This window comes from Drosophila subpulchrella, chromosome X, assembly GCF_014743375.2.
Source record: "Drosophila subpulchrella strain 33 F10 #4 breed RU33 chromosome X, RU_Dsub_v1.1 Primary Assembly, whole genome shotgun sequence".
NCBI classification, from domain to species: Eukaryota; Metazoa; Arthropoda; class Insecta; order Diptera; family Drosophilidae; genus Drosophila; species Drosophila subpulchrella.
In genome coordinates this window covers 20,501,186-20,519,013 of record NC_050613.1, presented here as the reverse complement: position 1 = coordinate 20,519,013, position 17,828 = coordinate 20,501,186, and the positions used below count along the sequence as shown (strand labels likewise).

At 40.5% G+C, this 17,828-nt stretch overlaps 4 protein-coding genes across 6 annotated transcripts; 1 reads left to right on the top strand and 3 right to left on the bottom strand.

Annotated features, from left to right (window-relative positions):
- Nucleotides 1-620: 620 nt before the first annotated feature.
- Nucleotides 621-3,697, bottom strand: LOC119557614 (probable insulin-like peptide 6). The gene is made up of 2 exons (XM_037870421.1): nt 2,355-3,697; nt 621-1,121 (listed from the first exon to the last, which is right to left on the bottom strand). The coding sequence occupies exon 2, from the start codon at nt 1,119-1,121 to the stop codon at nt 807-809; it is 315 nt and encodes a 104-aa protein (XP_037726349.1). The 5' UTR covers nt 2,355-3,697; the 3' UTR covers nt 621-806.
- A 5,380-nt stretch (nt 3,698-9,077) lies between these two features.
- On the bottom strand, nt 9,078-12,247 carry LOC119557120. Of its 3 annotated transcripts, XM_037869702.1 has the most exons (4): nt 12,233-12,247; nt 11,766-11,903; nt 11,522-11,655; nt 9,078-9,672 (listed from the first exon to the last, which is right to left on the bottom strand). In XM_037869702.1, the coding sequence occupies exons 3-4, from the start codon at nt 11,535-11,537 to the stop codon at nt 9,263-9,265; spliced, it is 426 nt and encodes a 141-aa protein (XP_037725630.1). In that variant the 5' UTR covers nt 11,538-11,655; nt 11,766-11,903; nt 12,233-12,247; the 3' UTR covers nt 9,078-9,262. The 3 variants fall into 3 exon arrangements, with proteins under 3 accessions (XP_037725630.1, XP_037725629.1, XP_037725631.1); XM_037869701.1 differs by lacking the exon at nt 12,233-12,247 and having other exon boundaries at nt 11,478-11,655; XM_037869703.1 differs by lacking the exons at nt 11,522-11,655; nt 11,766-11,903; nt 12,233-12,247 and adding an exon at nt 9,746-9,884 and having other exon boundaries at nt 9,080-9,672.
- A 188-nt stretch (nt 12,248-12,435) lies between these two features.
- LOC119557119 (raf homolog serine/threonine-protein kinase Raf) lies at nt 12,436-16,181 on the top strand. Its single transcript, XM_037869700.1, has 5 exons — nt 12,436-13,361; nt 13,480-14,441; nt 14,513-14,653; nt 14,714-15,087; nt 15,151-16,181. Exons 1-5 carry the CDS (start codon nt 13,199-13,201, stop codon nt 15,728-15,730), a joined length of 2,220 nt encoding a protein of 739 aa, XP_037725628.1. The 5' UTR covers nt 12,436-13,198; the 3' UTR covers nt 15,731-16,181.
- Nucleotides 16,182-16,632: 451 nt separating this feature from the next.
- LOC119556366 (39S ribosomal protein L14, mitochondrial) lies at nt 16,633-17,295 on the bottom strand. Its single transcript, XM_037868532.1, has one exon. The coding sequence runs from the start codon at nt 17,180-17,182 to the stop codon at nt 16,697-16,699; it is 486 nt and encodes a 161-aa protein (XP_037724460.1). The 5' UTR covers nt 17,183-17,295; the 3' UTR covers nt 16,633-16,696.
- Nucleotides 17,296-17,828: the final 533 nt, after the last annotated feature.

The window sequence follows — 17,828 nt, the reverse complement described above, 5'->3', positions numbered from 1 at the left end:
TCATCATCGTCAGCGTTTGTAATCTAATTTGCAGTCATCTCATCATCATCAATTGACCCCCATATTCGGAGTGTCCAGCTTGCGAGTGTCCTTTTCAAAAGTTTTACGCCCGGCATTCAATTTAAATGGGGTGGCCAATGGCCGTTCGAAGGGTGTATATGGGTGCGCATATTGTATGACCTAAAAAACTCGAGCCCTAAAACCCAAAACCTAAAATCCTAACTCAAACCCATGACCATCTTGTCGAGTGTCACTTTGAATAGATTTCGCTTTGTGGGTTTATAACGCCAAACAATAGACGAGTCTAATGAAAGGGGGTGTGCCCAAGTTCGAGGGGTGATTGCATGAGTTCTTCTCGGAAAGTTTCCCAAAATTGGTTCTGGATTCGGTAGCGGAAATTGAAATAATAAAATTTGAAAGGTACTTCAAGGCGTTATTTGATAGTTGTGAATCTAATTAGCAAGTGGATCAAGGAGGGAACTGAAGTGGGCCTAATTTTACATTAACAAGCGGTATTTTCAAGTGTTAGGGCCTTTTGGCACATTTTTGATTTTTGACTTACTGACTATATTTATTGGACCCTTTTTTTCTTGTATACCCCATTTATGATGACGTCTGACTCATTTGAATTTCGTTTATTGTACAGAATTGAGTTAGTGTATGGTTTAAATTAGTAATATATATACTTAGTGTACTCTAAGGGAGACTGCTGTTTGCTGCTTTTATCTTAAGGATTACGAATGATGTAAGTGGGATGGTGTAAAGTGGAGTGCAGTGGATTAGTTAACACCTATGTGGGACAAAAATTATCCCTTGCAGAACTGCATGAGCTCCCAGAAGGTGCATCCACCCTGCTTGCAACATTGATCGGCAACATTCTGCACATCTCGCTTCCTGCGTTTCCCATCGCCGTGGGCCACCGTTCCCTGGGATGAGCATATCTCCTGTATCAAATCACTCAGTTCGGTGGAGCACATCTTACGCCTCTGTTCTTTGCCCCATTCCGCTGGGGCAATGGGACTACCCGCCACTTGGGGCACCCAACTGCTGATCAGCGCCATCACGGCGACTAAAGTGGCCAGGACTAGCAGGATTCTGGACGTCGGCACTTCGGGAATCATCTGTAAAATATTTGGATTGTTTAGTGTATCTTATAGGACCATTTAAGAATTAGATTGATAATATTCTAAAATTTTTTACATCTAGAATTGTAAGTTAAACTTGAGTGATAAAGATCATTATGATCTGCCTAATAGGACCTTTCTAGCAAATCTTCTGAACTGTGGAGATTTAAGTATCTGTTTCGATATATTACCATCATTTGTACTGCAATAAGGACACAATTCTTCGGAATTGGAGAGATAACTCCCATTTAGTAACCCCCCCTTCTCTTCCGCTTTGCACACGCGTCTGGGATCTCTTGGTTGGGCTCCCTTATCAGCGCTCAAATATTATTGTATTTTCCATTCGATTCGGATTCTGATTCTGTTATTGTTTGTGTCTGGGCTGGGCTGGCCAGGAAATATATTTACATAAACTTCAGTGTTTAAAAATAACCCACCGATTTGCCTGACTCGCCTGGCTCCCCACTTATCATTTGGAACATGAGTTCTGTTCTTTTTATACACAATCAGAAAGTCAGAGTGAGTGGGTAGTGGGTAGTGCTAGGGGCCTATGGTGGGGGCATATGCCCCATGTGGCTCATGTTTTTGTTATTGTTATTGTTTGCCTTTACGATTCTCCTCCTCTCCTTTGGAAACTCGGTTTCCAACCACACACTCTCTATATATAGTATGTGGTTCAATGTTTTTCCACTTCTGTCGCTTTCGTTTTCACAGCGATATACATGGGATCTATTCTATATATAGATCTCGTACACCACTTGGCTGATTTCGGATTTCGGTTAGTTAGTTTATTTTGTTTTCCTTGGAAAGAACCGATCTTGGCTCAAGTTTTGCTTCGATCTTGATAAGAGGTTGAGGCTGTCGTTTTAGTTGTGATAGGATAGTTCAAGGGGGATGTTATATTTAACTTTTCCACCTCCTTGAAGAGACTTTAATTTTCCCAGCGCACATTTTAGTCTGTGGCTTTGTTTTTATAAAAGGTCTTGTACAATGAGTACAAAACAATGAATAAAACATATATTGTTTTTCTTTAAAAGTCTCTGGCTTACTTAATTGAAAAACAAGTCTGATAACCAATGAATGATGAACTTACTTTTAAGTTTGTAACATTACTTGGGATCATACATTAATCTATGTTGGGGTTAAAATTTGAACTTTTTTTTGGGCCACATTTTTCAAGAACTTGACCAAATCTATGGTGTTGAGGAAATAATATACAATAATACTTACATTTGCATGCTGTTCTATCCGGGTTTTGACGGTGATTTTGGGTTTCCTTTGTAGTCTTCGATCGAGGTTTTTGTAATATATGTGTTGTTGAATATACGTTGGTTATATAGCGTTTATATTGTGGGTGTTTATAGATATATGTATATATCAGGGTGCTCCCTTTTCTTTTTCTGTCCTCAGAGTTTCTATCGGATTATCACTTGCTTAAGGAACTTTCTTTTTAGCTAATTTGCAGATTTCTTTTTGCGATCACACAGTTTCAAAATCACAATTAATTGACGAAAAAACAAAACAAAACGACTAAACTTAAGGGGTAATTATCCTTTTTCTTTTTGTTTTTGGTGGGTTTAGTTTTGAGTTTGAAGGTTTTTTTTTGGGGATTTTCGAAGGGGTTTTTGTACGTGCAAAAAAAAATAAGAACGAAACGATAAATATCCGTGAGCTTGGCGAATGAAGATCGATTAGAGTCCTTTTGCTATCGATTGGCTTTGGGAGTGCGGGCAATCGAACAAGTGGTTAACTGCTGTTGCGGCTGCTGCGTTTTCGACTGCTGTTGCGGCTGCTGCTGCTGCGTTTTCTGCTGCTGCTGCGCCCGCAAGTTGTTGTTGCATCGCGTGACGTATTGTGGCAGGAACAGAGGAGTGCGGGTAGATGTCTTGGACCGCAGGAGAAGGAGGAGCGAGTGAGTGAGTGAGTGAGTGAGTGAGAGAGCAGGCGGCTGAAAATGCGAATTGTAGCGGTATTCCGCTGACGTTGCGACTGGCTTGGAATTGGAAACGCTTTTGGAAGCTGGACGCTTCGATGCTGAAACGTAAAGCTGGCGTTTTCGTTTTCTTGGGAGTATCTCGTATATTCCTATCTCCCGCGATCTTCCTCTCTCTTTCTCTCCCACTAGGCTCTTATACTCACACTCAACCGCGCTCTGTTCGTCCTTATCTCTATCTCTTTCTGTGTGGGAGCGTAGAATCCAAAACAGCTGTTTAACTCGCTCTTTCTCTCTAATTGTTTGCTGGTGTTTGTGGTTGTTTATTTTTAGACCATCCCATAAATGGGGTTCTATTATTAGAAGGTTTGCTTATCTCTATCTCGCTCGACACTTTCTTTCACTTTCCACCCTTTTTTTTCAATTGCACTTTTAGCGAATCCGCTCGAAAGAACGTTCTTCTCATAACCCTGCTGACGGCTTCTTCACACTTTTAACTGCACTCTTTTGCGAACTCTTCTCGCTCGCCCGCTCGGAAGAACGTTCTTCGCAACGCCTTTCTTCCGCCTTCCACGCTTTTTAATTGCACTCTTGGCGAATTCTTCGTTTGCTCGGAAGAACGTTCTTCGTTGTTTCACAGCCAAATTGGAAAAGAACCGTTGCCGCGACGCCAGCGCAAAACGAAGCCTCACTTTACGCGCGAGTGAGCGAGATGGGGAGATGCAGCGAATGCGAAGCACGTGGACTGCAGGTGGAAGTGCGAGCGAGACGGCAGCCGCTGGAAGCAAAGTCCAGTGTCTTGGGGGAAAAAAAGAATAAAAAAAAAAACACAGTAAACGCAAACAAATGCTTAAAATTAAACAATTTGCCGGCCATGACACATTCAATCAACTTTGGGTCACCGTGGGGCCGAGTGTTTGCGGGTGTGTGGGTGTTTGAGAGAGCGTTAATACAGGCCAACGTCTATACGCTGAACATTTATGGGTCAAGTTGTATAGGGGTCCCCAGGAGCTTTAAATTGGTAACATAACTCCAATTATAAACTTGTATTACGCAGAACTTTTATGGGTCAAGTTGGTCGGGGGTTTCGAGGACATGTCACTTGTAGTGACACATTTAAATTGATTTTTCACATTATATCCTAATTCAAAGTGGTATTATCTTATTATATGTATGGAAAATGTCCACTAAACAATTCAAAATTCCAAATATCACCATTACTAAGCCTGGTTTCCGTTCTACATTCCAATTTCAAAATGGTGTTTTTGACATAACGCTTAGTTTGCGAAAATAAACAATTTCTTTATCGCATAATTTAGTTATCCGGCAGTGAGTCATATCGGAAATTCACATTATACAATAAGTATATTCTACATATTTCTGCCCTTAATCATTCCGTCAGAGAATTGGAACCCAAAACTATAGTTTTAGTAAAGGTACTAGAAAACTTCGTTTTTAAATTAAAATGTATTTTCGAAAGATAGTTTGGGTTAGGAAAGTCGGACTGTATAACCATACAATGGAATAATCATATTAATAAGATCGCCTTTGAACAAAGTACACACGAACATCGCATGTGTGGATGTGCGTATATGTGTGTGTGTGTGAGTGACAAATGCACACAGCAACAAAAAAGCACAACAACAATAAATAGAGTGAATCCATCAGTGGAAAAGCAGCATCCAATCCACGCTCTATACATGCACTTGTTGATTTTCATTTTCCTTATTAACGGTAACGCTTCGTCAAAGCGTCAAAGTTCAGCCGTTTAGATGACTCTAAACTATATTATTATGGTGGGCTTATATATATTTATTTTTGTTCATACACACATGTGTGCCATGGTATTTCCGTAACCCCTTTGGCACCAATTTCACCAGCCACAATTGATTATTGTTAACTGAACTGTAAGTGTTCAATTGGTTATAATAATAATGCTTAAATCGTTTGTATTTGTAAAATGACAGGTTGAAATTGAGGGATAACTGGGATAAATGCGATTACCAATCAATTGAATAAATAAATAAATGACTTGAACCATTTGGGATCTGTTCATGGAAACTCTGAAAATACCCTATATACGACCAGATATACCCTATATACACGGGGTCTTGGGCTTGGCTTGGCTTATAGATAATGTTTCGGCGATAAGGTTGTTGATGTTTTTGTTGCTGGAACTGCGACTTCGACTGCAGCCGTTGAAGAACAAGAACGGAAGCCAATGGGGCAGCCCAAAAGGGGGTGGTACGGGTCGGTCGGTGGGCGTTAATCAATGGGGGGTGGGGCGTTACGCCGTCCGTCCGTCCGTTCCGTCAGTCAGTGAAAAAACCGTAAACAACGGCAACGTGAATTTGTCGTGATCTAGTTTCGATTCAAAATAAAATATCCCTATTTTTAGCATTAATCTTGGCTCTCCGCTGAGGAAAACAACATAGAGAGAGAGAGATCGAGAAAGAGAGGGTGAGAAGAATGGGGAGAGAAGAATGGGGCCCTACGTGCCAAGTCATCGGGCGCGATAAGCGAAGGCTTGTATATACTCAGAAAAATATTATCCCAGTATCCAAATTTTTTATTAAGTAATTAGTCCTATTTAAGTGGATTTCGTTGTAGGTTGATTCTTAGTCTTAAGTAGATTTATTTAAGTATATCGATTATGTTCCTTTCTTGTATCAATCGATTGTTAATCCTTCAGTTTTTCTAGGGTACATACGAATTTTATAGAATAGCTGGGTATAACAGTTAATACTTACCAAATCATATCATGGCAAACCTGATTTGAGATAATCCTGCTTTGAGTTGCTATTTTCTCTGCGTGTAGGTATACCATCTGTTGTTTTGGGAGAGACTAACGAAGGCGGCGATTGAAAATGGGCGGCCCGTCGTTGGATGGATGAATTGGATTGGAGGGATTGGCTCGGGATCCGATCTCAGCGCCATGAGCAATACGCAATGCGGGGCAGAGTCCAAGGTGGGAAGATCCACACGGGAGGCATGCCACGTCAGGGTCAACGAATCAAGTAGGATCGGATCGATAACCGATGGGTGAATAATATTTGTATAATAATATATTGTGCTCTGAGATGTTAAAGATTATGAATTAGGGGAAACCCAAAGTGCTAACTAAAACTATTCGACAACTTTGTAAGATCGTTTTAAAGATTGCAAAATCCTTTTGTTAAATATCAAGGTAACTAGCCTCTGGTAAGCATTCATTGTGCTTTAATTTATCGATAACAAATTAGTAAAGGGTTAAAGACAGGTAATCGATATTTTCGATAGATCGATTTACAAATGCTGGGAAAGCAAGAGCGGGCTCTCGGTTTTTTTCCTCTAGCCAAAGGTTGAGATAAGCGGCGAGTGGGAGGCGCCACAGATCTCCCTCCCACTACAGAAGGGGGGAGGGGTTGCCAGGGGGCGATCGAGCGAATATTGTTTACTTGTGCTAAAATTGGATCTTCATTGATTGACATTTGCGGCAATCGGGCGCCAACAACAAGACATCGCGAATCTATATCTATAGCTCAGAGCACGAAGCTGTAGCTCAGACGCAGATTATTGACCCAGAAGCGTGGAGGAGGTTTGTTGTTGATACCAAAAGCCTAGACATCGGCGACAACAGTCTGCAATCGTAATGTATAAGCAACAGAAACAACAACAACAGCAACAACAAAAACAATAACAAATCAAATTCCCATTCTAGCGAATTGAACTTTGCAATTAAGTTGCAAGTTCCATCGAACTAGCTCGTAATGGAAATTCCTTAACATCGTATATTCTATAAAACTAAACAAATTTTCTGGCATAAGTTTTGATTCTGCCCAATTTCATTATTTTATGGTTAGGCTATCAAACTTTTTCTCTTATCACAAGTGCTTCAAAAACTATTTCCTTAATATAATATAAACATTTTATTCCGAAAATTTATTACTAGTTTCAAAATAATGGCAAACAACATGATAGCTATATTTTCCTTTTTAAATTTCAAAGAATTAGAAAATCATTAAAAATGATTTCTTTATTACCATCAAAAGATCTATAAGTCTTAAGGCGGGAATGTGATATTTATGAACACGTTCTAAATATCCTCTTTATAATCTGTGAACACACCTATGCATATTTGTGGTCCATTTCAATTCTCATTTAAATATTCAAGATTCTTGTATTTGTTCCTCACGAGGCGTTGTGAAAAAAACAGCTCACGAAATTATCGCCCGATGTCAATAAACTGTCGCCAACGACCCCAAAAAAAACAAAAAACAACAGAAATTGGAGGTGTTTGAGTGTGGGTGGATGGGTGGTTGAGTGGTGGAAATGAAGAGCAAAGAGCAACAATCGAGAGAAGCAGCCACCAGCGGGCATAGACACACTTTTTTTTGGGTATTTTTCTTTTTTTTTTGCCTTCACTTTTGTGGGCGGTGGGTGCTGTTTCACAGCTGCCAATGAACTGCAATCGGTTAAAAGTCCTCAAGGTCAACGTCTGGCCCACAAAACGCCAACGAGTGCTGAAATGGAACTCAACCCGAGAAAAAACAAAAGACCTTGAACTCAGTGAACATCAAAAATTGGACAATCAACTTGGGACTTCAAATGAACTGAGTTCTTTAAATTAATCCATGGAACCAATTTCTAAATATAACGCTCTAAGTGAAACTGTGGACTTTTAGGGAAATTACCCCATTAGTTAGTGCATTGAACTTAAAGCCTCAACAAAAAACACTTTATATTAATAAAAAATCAAAATATTTGTATATTTTATTTTTCCAATAATTGTAATTACAAAAAAACAAACAGTACCTAAGAATCATTTACTATGAGTTCGAAGAATGAATTCAATTCAATACTATTACTATAAGCAGAAACTGTTTGTTTACTCGGCATTTCAAGGTTGATTTGATTTTAGTTCAACCGTCAATGAAATAGGAACCACTGACCCACAAAACCCATCTCTAATCTGTTTTCCCGGACTCACCGACACCGACTCCGACTCCGTAACCGTCTTCGTATTCGTAATCTGCGGGGGTTGGGAATCGGGTATCGGAAATAGGGAGTTGGGGCAATGTCTGCCATCCGTCTGGCCGGCTGGTGACCTTGAGAGCCCCTCCTAAATACCCCAAAGACCCCGAATAACCCGATAAACCGAGGGACGTTGCACCCACCAAAAAATGGTGTGTGTCCCGATGAACTTTCACCCCGAGCTTTTCAATTTCCATTTCCCATGAAACAGAAGCCAGCGAATCACTTAAACGGCGCGTGGTCCCAACTTGTAAACAGAATCGAGTTCACTATATGCCAGACTTACTCTACACATTACATTCATATACATATAATCGTGTGTCCTACGTATATATATAATATTTACACGCAAGTATTATGAATAAGTACTCGTGCGATTAGGAGTGTGATTTCAAAATAAATCATTAACCGCATTTCTATCATTTTCATCAATTAATCATTGACCAAAAAGCAAAACGTGCACATATATACATACATATAATTGAAAACAATCCATTGGTACACACATATATGTATATTGACATCAATTCTGGTGGACAGTACGATTCATAGTTAATAAATAAAAAACAATTCTTGGTTGCTATCTACTCCCACGATCTTGTCATTTCGAAACGCACTGTTTGCCATGCATATTTTATATAATTATGCGAATTCAGATTGTAAACAATTTTACAAATAGTCGCAATAACAATTATAGCTGATTTGCTTTCGATTAGAGATTAAAGCAGTATTTTAAAAATTCTATGGAATCTTGGCGCTTCACGGGGAAAGAAGGAGCACAAGGGTATCACACAGAGTGACCTGGTTCCAATCTTTCAATCTTGCAATCTGTTTGATTTCCCACGTGGCCGCTATTTAACAATCGTTATGGGAAATCATTAGGGGCTGACTTTTACAACCCACTGAAATCTTGATTACTTTCTAAATGTACTTATCTTTTGACATTCTTATCAGGGATCAGAGATCCTAACCTAATGATGATTAATCCCATACACATGTAGCTGATTTTGGTACAAAATATGGTAGTTATAATTTTGGATTTACTTAGATTTCATGTTGATTACAGTTTAAATCAAACGGCTTGGGGTCGATATCGTTCCAAGAGGGAATTCCAAAGTACCAATTTCTGGAGAGTATGCAACACGATTCTTACGGGTATTATATCATATGGGGGCCAGACAAATATGCCGTATTAAGTGTTCCTTCTTGGGCGGCGCTGCAAAATCCCATTTCTGGCTGAGGGGCCATAGCGTGGCTTATTTCCGTTGTGAAAGTCCGCGGTGCTCATGTTCTGGGCCAAGTATTCGGCCACAAAATCCGATGGACTGACTTTAATATCGGCTCCCGATTCCGGAGTTCCCTCCTTAGACGCATCCCGCAGGCCTTCCAGTCTTTTCTGCTCCTTTGCGAGGGCCTCCAAGGCCAGAAATAGAAACGGTTGAGTCTCTTGCTCTTCGGCTCCAGAACGCGGCATTGTGTGGGGGCTCCTTCGCGAAGGACACGCCGCCTCTCTTCCCAAACGCTCAGCGGCTAAACGGGTCCTATTTACCACCTCATCACGCAAACGCCGCTCCAAGAATCTTGTCACTTCCTCACTAATATCTAGGTGGAAAAACAAAATGTTTTGTGATCAAGAAAATTTAAAAAAAATTTAAAAATTTTGTATAAGCCTTACAAGGCATGTTGTTGATTTTGACGCTTTATTCTACTGATAAAATGGGAACACAAAAACTTGAGTATTTAAAATTTAAAGCGAGCTGTGTACTTCTCATTCGACTTGGGTCAACTGAAATGTGATATGTGAAAAATGGTAGACCTTAAAATCAATGCCAACTTTGAACAAACATAACAAACCAAGAACAATATTCCAAGATATGTTACAATTTATATAAATGGAATGTGATACCTCGTTGAGCTCGTAATTAAATTTTGAATCGATTGGCGTTGGTTGTTAGCTGCTCATAACAGTCGGTCTTTTTGCTCTGCGCCCCGATTTGACTAAATTACGACATAAAAACGGTTTAAAAAAAGGTATTTTTCGTAAAAAAATAATTTTCCCCATTTCTGAGCAAGAAATTCAGTATTTTGGTCGACAAATTGCAAAATGAGGTCAGAATATAGAATGTGATACCTCGTTGAGCTCGTAATTAAATTTTGAATCGATTGACATTTAAATCTAAAAACTTTAATTTTTGAAAATTTTTCGAAAAAAAAGATGATACAACCCCTTACAAAAAATGCAAAAATTGATCAAAAAATAAATTTCCCAAAAAGTGGTAGGGATCGATTGCCTTGGTTATTAGCTGCTAATAACAGTCGGTCTTTTTGTTGTGCGCCCCAATTTGACTAAATTAAAACATAAAAACGGTTTAAAAAAAAGGTATTTTTCGTAAAAAAAAATAATTCTCCCTATTTTTGAGCAAAAAAATCAGTATTTTGGTCGACAAATTTGCAAAATGAGGTCAGAATATAGAATGTGATACCTCGTTGGGCTCGTAATTAAATTTTAAATCGATTGACATTTAAATCTAAAAACTTTAATTTTTGAAAATTTTTCGAAAAAAAGATGATACAACCCCAACAAAAAATGCAAAAATTGATAAAAAAATAAATTTCCCAAAAAGTGTTAGGGATCGATAGCCTTGGTTATTAGCTGCTCATAACAGTCGGTCTTTTTGTTGTGCGCCCCAATTTGACTAAATTACCACATAAAAACGGTTTAAAAAAAGGTATTTTTCGTAAAAAAAATAATACTCCCTATTTTTGAGCAAAAAAAATCTGTATTTTGGTCGACAAATTGCGAAATGAGATCAGAATATGGAATGTGATCCCTCGTTGAGCTCGTAATTCAATTTCGAATCGATTGGCATTTAAATCTAAATCTCTATTAAAATGTAAGTTAACTAGCACAATTTTACCAAAAACAAACTCATGTGTTAGAAACTCGATTAAACACTTTCAATAAATATTTGTTCATAGAAATTCTAAGTACATAAGAAACAAGAAAGAACTCTATTAGTCGACGGCCTCGACTAATAGATACCCGTTACTCAGTTAAAGGTAGAGGGAGGGGGATGGAGATATGCATGCAGCAAATCGGCTGTTCCCGAGAAGGCACACTTTATTTGCTAAATCTTTAATAACTTTATAATGAATGAGCCGATTTATATACATTTACACTTTTACGATACATTAATTTGATCGCTAGACATACCTAATTGAAGATCAAATAAACTATTTTATCAAAGATTGTAAATTGGTAGAATAGAAGATTTTCACATATTTTGCTCTAAACATTATATTATATATTGTATATTGCTACAAAAATCTTTTAAGGAAAGTGTACGAATATCTCATGTATGTATACCATTGGTGCTGCCCTTTAAAGGGTATTATTTAAGACCCACCTCGAACCTCTCTTACGGTGCGCGCATTCCAGGGTACAACGTACCTCGGGTCGTTGACATTTTGCGTTCCTTCGAACATTCCCACTATTGGAAGTGGCTGGGTGAACCTCCTCCTGGGGGCGGGAACTTGATGTCCGACCGCCGGTGGATTGTTTGCGATTTGGTCCTGAACCGAAGACTGAAGGTGAAACCGAGATGCGAAAGTACCATTATAAGTATAAGTGTTACATTGGCAGGTGCGCAGGTATTCGCCACAAGAAATATGCAACGCCACTCCAATATACTTACCATGTTTATTAGCTTTTTGTATGCTTTACGTTTCTTATAGTTTTTTTTTTGTTTTATAAAAAATAACAAAGGTTCGGTTTAAATAATACACATACAATTTTGTTAAGTTAGGAAAGGGTTTTCAAAGTTACAGAAATGCTATAGAAATGATTAAATAAAAAGATAGAAATTCCAAGGGTTGCTCATTTTCGATTTCAGAAGCAGAGAAATAATTTATTTCGAGTAAAATGTTCACAAATAAGCTGACCGTATCTTAAGAGTTATGAATTTCAATTTATACATATAAAGAACTTTTCATTTTAGTTAAAAAAGTTATATTGTTAAACAACTTGGATGATATTAATGCATATTGTAGACAAGCTTATGTAGGTTAATAAAATGTTAGTCTCTTGTTATATACTAACTCACGGAATTTTAATTTGTTTTGTTATTTTTAATAGTCAACTTTTGTTTACATATGTACATACATAATTATTATAATTATTTGTTTCAAATAATTTTAAATTTCGCTCCGCAAGGCGCCCCCTGTTGTCGGTTTGTTGGTACTGCACCGTTTAAATTGCCTACGCCACCTGTCAGGCCAACGACGAACCAAGAAAGTATCGACTTGAACGATAACGATAACTTTTTGGCCTCTGTTTTGGTTATCAATCGCGGCGAAGAAGTCACGGCTATCAGTCCGTGGTCCATCGCTAGCACATTCGGGTTTTAATTAAGTAAATTTTGCAAATAACACTGTTTACTGTTGCGGATCAGAAGTTCATGACTTTGATTTGCTTTATAAAAAAGTACAACCCTAAATTGTTATTGGCTTAAAAGTTGGCGTATTATGTTTGCGAAAATATGCGCCTGCATTAAAACATGGTAACTGGATCCAAAAGTTGTGTGCCTAAATTGAAAGTGAAATTAAAGCTGCGATACCATTGGCGATAGTCGGGCAGCCATCGGAAATCGGAGGAGCCGGCTGGACGGGATGTTATCGGAAAATTGACAGCCCTGAAAATCCTTTGGAAAATCCTCAAGTTCAGCTGCTTTTGCACACACTGACCTTCATTATACATACAAATCCATATATATACAAGGTGCGTTTTGTGTGCGTGCATACACATATGTGCACCTGCAAGTGTGTGGGAGCACTGGAAAAAAGGTTGGAAAGGAAACACAAGCCCAAAAAATCAGTGAAAAACGAGCATTTTGTTAAAACATTGCAAGCCGGAAAAGTCGACCGTCGAAAAAGTCAAGGACGCAATGCTGCCCCCCGCCCACAGAAGTGGATGTGGGTGGCTCACCCATTAGAACTCCACTAAAACGCAAGCGCAGGAGTTTTTCCTTCAAGAAGTCAAGGCTTCTTCATTTTCGGGGTCATGGTCACAGGCCATAGGATATAGCGTATAGCGTATATATCACATAGGATATAGCCGCAAAGCAACATCATGTCCAGCGAATCCTCCACCGAAGGCGACAGTGATCTATATGATCCACTGGCCGAGGAGCTCCACAATGTCCAGTTGATTAGGAATGTGACCCGGGAGAATATCGATGCCCTGAACGCCAAGTTTGCCAATCTGCAGGAGCCACCGGCCATGTACTTAATGGGTAAGTCCTCTTGGATCCCGGGAAATCACACACAGAATACCCAGGAACCACATACATATGTTGTTATATATATATATATAAGCATTAATACAATACACATAATCTCTTCTCCACACAGAATATCAGGAGTTGACCTCCAAGCTCCATGAACTGGAGGCCAAGGAGCAAGAGATCATGGAGCGAATGAACTCCCAGGACCAGCAGGAGGACGTCTCCTTGGTTGAGCGTTATAAGGAGCAGCCGCACTATCAAAATCAAACCCAAATCCTGCAGCAACAGCGGCAACTGGCTCGAGTCCATCATGGCAATGATCTTACGGACAGCATGGGCTCCCAGCCGGGCAGCCAGTGTGGCACTTTGACCCGCCAGCCGAAGATCCTTTTGAGAGCCCACCTACCCAATCAACAGCGCACTTCAGTGGAGGTCATTTCGGGAGTTCGACTATGTGATGCCCTCATGAAGGCCCTGAAACTCCGGCAGTTAACGCCGGATATGTGCGAAGTGAGCACAACTCACGCCGGTAGACATATCATACCCTGGAATACGGATATTGGCACTCTGCACGTGGAGGAGATATTTGTGAGGCTTCTGGACAAGTTTCCCATTAGGACACACATCAAGCATCAAATCATACGGAAGACCTTCTTCTCGCTTGTGTTTTGCGAGGGCTGTCGGAGGCTTTTGTTCACCGGTTTCTACTGTAGCCAGTGCAATTTCCGATTCCATCAGCGGTGCGCCAACAGAGTGCCCATGCTGTGCCAGCCCTTCCCCATGGATAGCTACTATCAGCTACTCCTAGCAGAGAATCCGGAAACTGGCGTCGGTTTTCCGGGCAGAGGCACTGCTGTTCGGATCACCATGGGCACCCGAAGTCGCAGTCGCCGATGCAGCAGCAGCGGCAGCAGCAGCAGCTCCAAGCCACCGTCATCGTCCTCTGGAAACCATCGACACGGTCGTCCGCCCAGGATCAGCCAGGATGATCGATCCAATTCCGCTCCAAATGTGTGCATCAACAACATTCGATCGATAACTAGCGAGGTACAGCGCAGTTTGATCATGCAGGCCAGGCCTCCATTGCCGGTGAGTTCGGTGATTCTATGTCGCTTACGATTTATCTGATGGTCTTGCATGTGTTGTGGATTTTTTTACAGTATCCCTGCACGGATCACTCGAACTCCACGCAGGCATCGCCCACCAGCACACTAAAGCATAATCGCCCCAGGGCAAGATCCGCCGATGAGAGTAACAAGAATCTGCTTTCAAGGGACGGCAAGAACTCCGAGGAGAACTGGGTAAGATAGGTTTACCACTGCTACCTGTTGTCATTAGCTTCATAATAATTTCACTCGCAGAATATCCAGGCGGAGGAGATTTTAATTGGACCTCGAATTGGATCGGGATCCTTTGGAACCGTTTACCGCGCCCACTGGCACGGACCCGTGGCCGTAAAGACGCTAAACGTGAAGACCCCGAGTCCCGCCCAGTTGCAGGCCTTCAAGAACGAGGTGGCCATGCTAAAGAAGACGCGCCACTGCAACATACTGCTCTTCATGGGCTGTGTGTCCAAGCCATCTTTGGCGATTGTGACGCAATGGTGCGAGGGCAGTAGTCTCTACAAGCACGTCCATGTCAGCGAAACCAAGTTTAAATTAAACACGCTCATCGATATTGGTCGCCAGGTTGCCCAGGGCATGGATTACCTGCATGCCAAGAACATCATACACAGGTGGGTTGTGCTAAATTAATGAGTTCCCCATCTTGATAATAACCTATATTTTACACCTACCAGAGACCTCAAGTCGAACAATATCTTTTTGCACGAGGATCTTTCGGTGAAGATTGGAGATTTCGGACTGGCAACGGCGAAAACTCGATGGTCTGGTGAGAAACAGGCCAACCAGCCTACGGGCAGTATTTTATGGATGGCTCCGGAGGTCATTCGCATGCAGGAACTGAATCCCTACTCCTTTCAATCGGACGTTTACGCCTTTGGGATCGTGATGTACGAACTGCTGGCAGAGTGCCTGCCCTACGGTCATATTAACAACAAGGATCAGATCCTTTTTATGGTTGGACGTGGACTCTTACGCCCGGACATGAGTCAAGTGCGTTCGGATGCACCGCAGGCATTGAAGCGCTTGGCCGAGGATTGCATCAAGTATACGCCCAAGGACCGACCGCTCTTTAGGCCTCTGCTCAATATGTTGGAGAATATGCTGCGCACCTTGCCCAAAATCCATCGCAGTGCCAGTGAACCGAACTTGACACAATCGCAGCTGCAGAACGATGAGTTTCTGTATCTGCTCAGCCCAAAGACGCCGGTGAACTTTAACAACTTTCAGTTCTTCGGCAGTGCTGGGAATATTTAGAAAGCCGCCTGTACCTGTACTTAAACCCTTGCGTGATCAAAGTGATCCTATTTCTATACATATGTATTTTCGGTTTTTGTCCCTCTGTACATAAGCGATTCGCGAAGGGGACGACTTTGGCTGCCCACCAAAGTGAAAGAGATGGGTGGTGGTTGGCTGCCGACCCAAGGAGCGAAAATTGCTGCTTTCCTTGGAACTGACAAGGTGCATTTCTGTTACCACAAAACGACTACAAAACTGTAAACTAAACTGCAACGCCCATGTGTACATAACTGCATCATAACTTATATACGTTAGGCAAAACTACTGAAACTAAACTAAACTAAACTAGCTGATCGTAATTACAATATACACATTATACTTATACTACAAAAAAGAATGACGATGTTGTCTCTGGAGTTGGAGTGGAGTGAAGAAGCTGATGGATGTGGCGAATTAAAAGGTATCAAAATAAAGCCTTTCATTATACAATTAGAAAATAAATGCAGGTATACATTTAGGTGTCTATATTGGTTATTTAAGACTAACTCTTTAGTTGTTATGTTTATTGGTTTAAAATAGGATCTTTAAAGTATTGTTTAGTTTAATTTATTTTTAGGAACAGGAAGGACAGAATGTCCACGTTTAAAAGGCATCGTTTTATTTCAAAATAATTTAATATCATAGAAATTGGAAGGTATTTATTATTTAAGGAAGGAACTTTTACTCTCTTTCTCATAAGTTTTCTCTGAAGTGCTATTTAAGTATTCAGTTTTAATTATGATACGATTAAGATTATAACTCAATGAAGCAGAATGAACAGAAAGTGCAGGTTTCAAATGATTTATACTATTGGAAAAGAGGGACTATAGATTATTTAAGAAGTTTTAAGGAACATTGTAGGAAAAAACAAGACGTACTGATTCGGTTGGATACATTTTATTCATTTAGCAACAGGAAGGCGGGATCCCGGGGATCCAACGTGACTTAAACATATCTACTGGCGATGGCCAGAACCTTAGTGTAGTCGGCACCCTTGGCCAGGGTCTTCTCCTTGAGGATGGTGCGCAGGATGGTGGGAATGGGCACGTGTATCCGGGTGCCCAACGGACTGCCATTGTCGTCGATGAGGACCAGGTTGTTGCTGTCGAATTTGGGCTGTTTGGGCTTCTGGTTCTGCTTGAGGCCCACCAGTATGCCCTTCTTCATCTGCCCCTTGATGGCCACCAGGACCTTGTCGCCGATGAGGCCCACGCCGCGCTTGTTGTACACATGGATGCACCTGGGCGGCCGTCCCTCGGCCATCGCCTTCTTGCCCAAATCGCTGTTGTCCACCACTCGTAACCGGGCCAATTTCCGGATTTCGCAGCACGCCGGCGTCGTGTGAATCAACTCCTGCCGCTGCAGGCCGCCCAGGGTCGTTGCCAGTGGGCGGGCCATCGGCCTCAAGGTCTTCACGATGTTCAGCGCCATTATTCGCAGGTATTTGCCTTTTCTCAATATATTTAATTCATAGAAATCAAGGAAAAACAACAAACTAAATTATACAATTTTCTATTCGGCTAACAGCGTTGCCATATCGCAGAGGAAATCATATGGTGCGCTTACAGCACAACTATCGATGTTACGGCTTAACAGAGCACGCTGCTGTTAAGAGCGGGAAATTCAAACGCCAATGTTAAGAGGTAAGTGTTATGTCAAGAGGTTAAAAATAAAAGTACTCATTTAACTATGAACAGTTTTTTCATAAAAGAAAGAAATTCAGACTACAGCTATTTTCAATATACATTTTTTAATAGCAAAAATCGTTCTTTAGCTGCCTTAAAAACCCACAATAAGAAGTCCTTAAAATCGTAAAAGGAATCTACGTTGTTTATGTAAAAATGGCAAATAATTAAATTATGTTTTTCTAATACATAAAAAAATTAATGACTTAATTGGTTGAAAGAAAAATGCTTAATATGAACTTGTGTTAATTGCTATATCAAAAAATGTTTTATCTTATCAGGCCTGAAGTGACTGATTTCAAAGTTGCAAACATAAAGAGTTATTGTTTAGCAAATATTTATAGAATTAGTGTAAAGATGGTTGGTCATACAATAAGTGCCGCATTACCTTT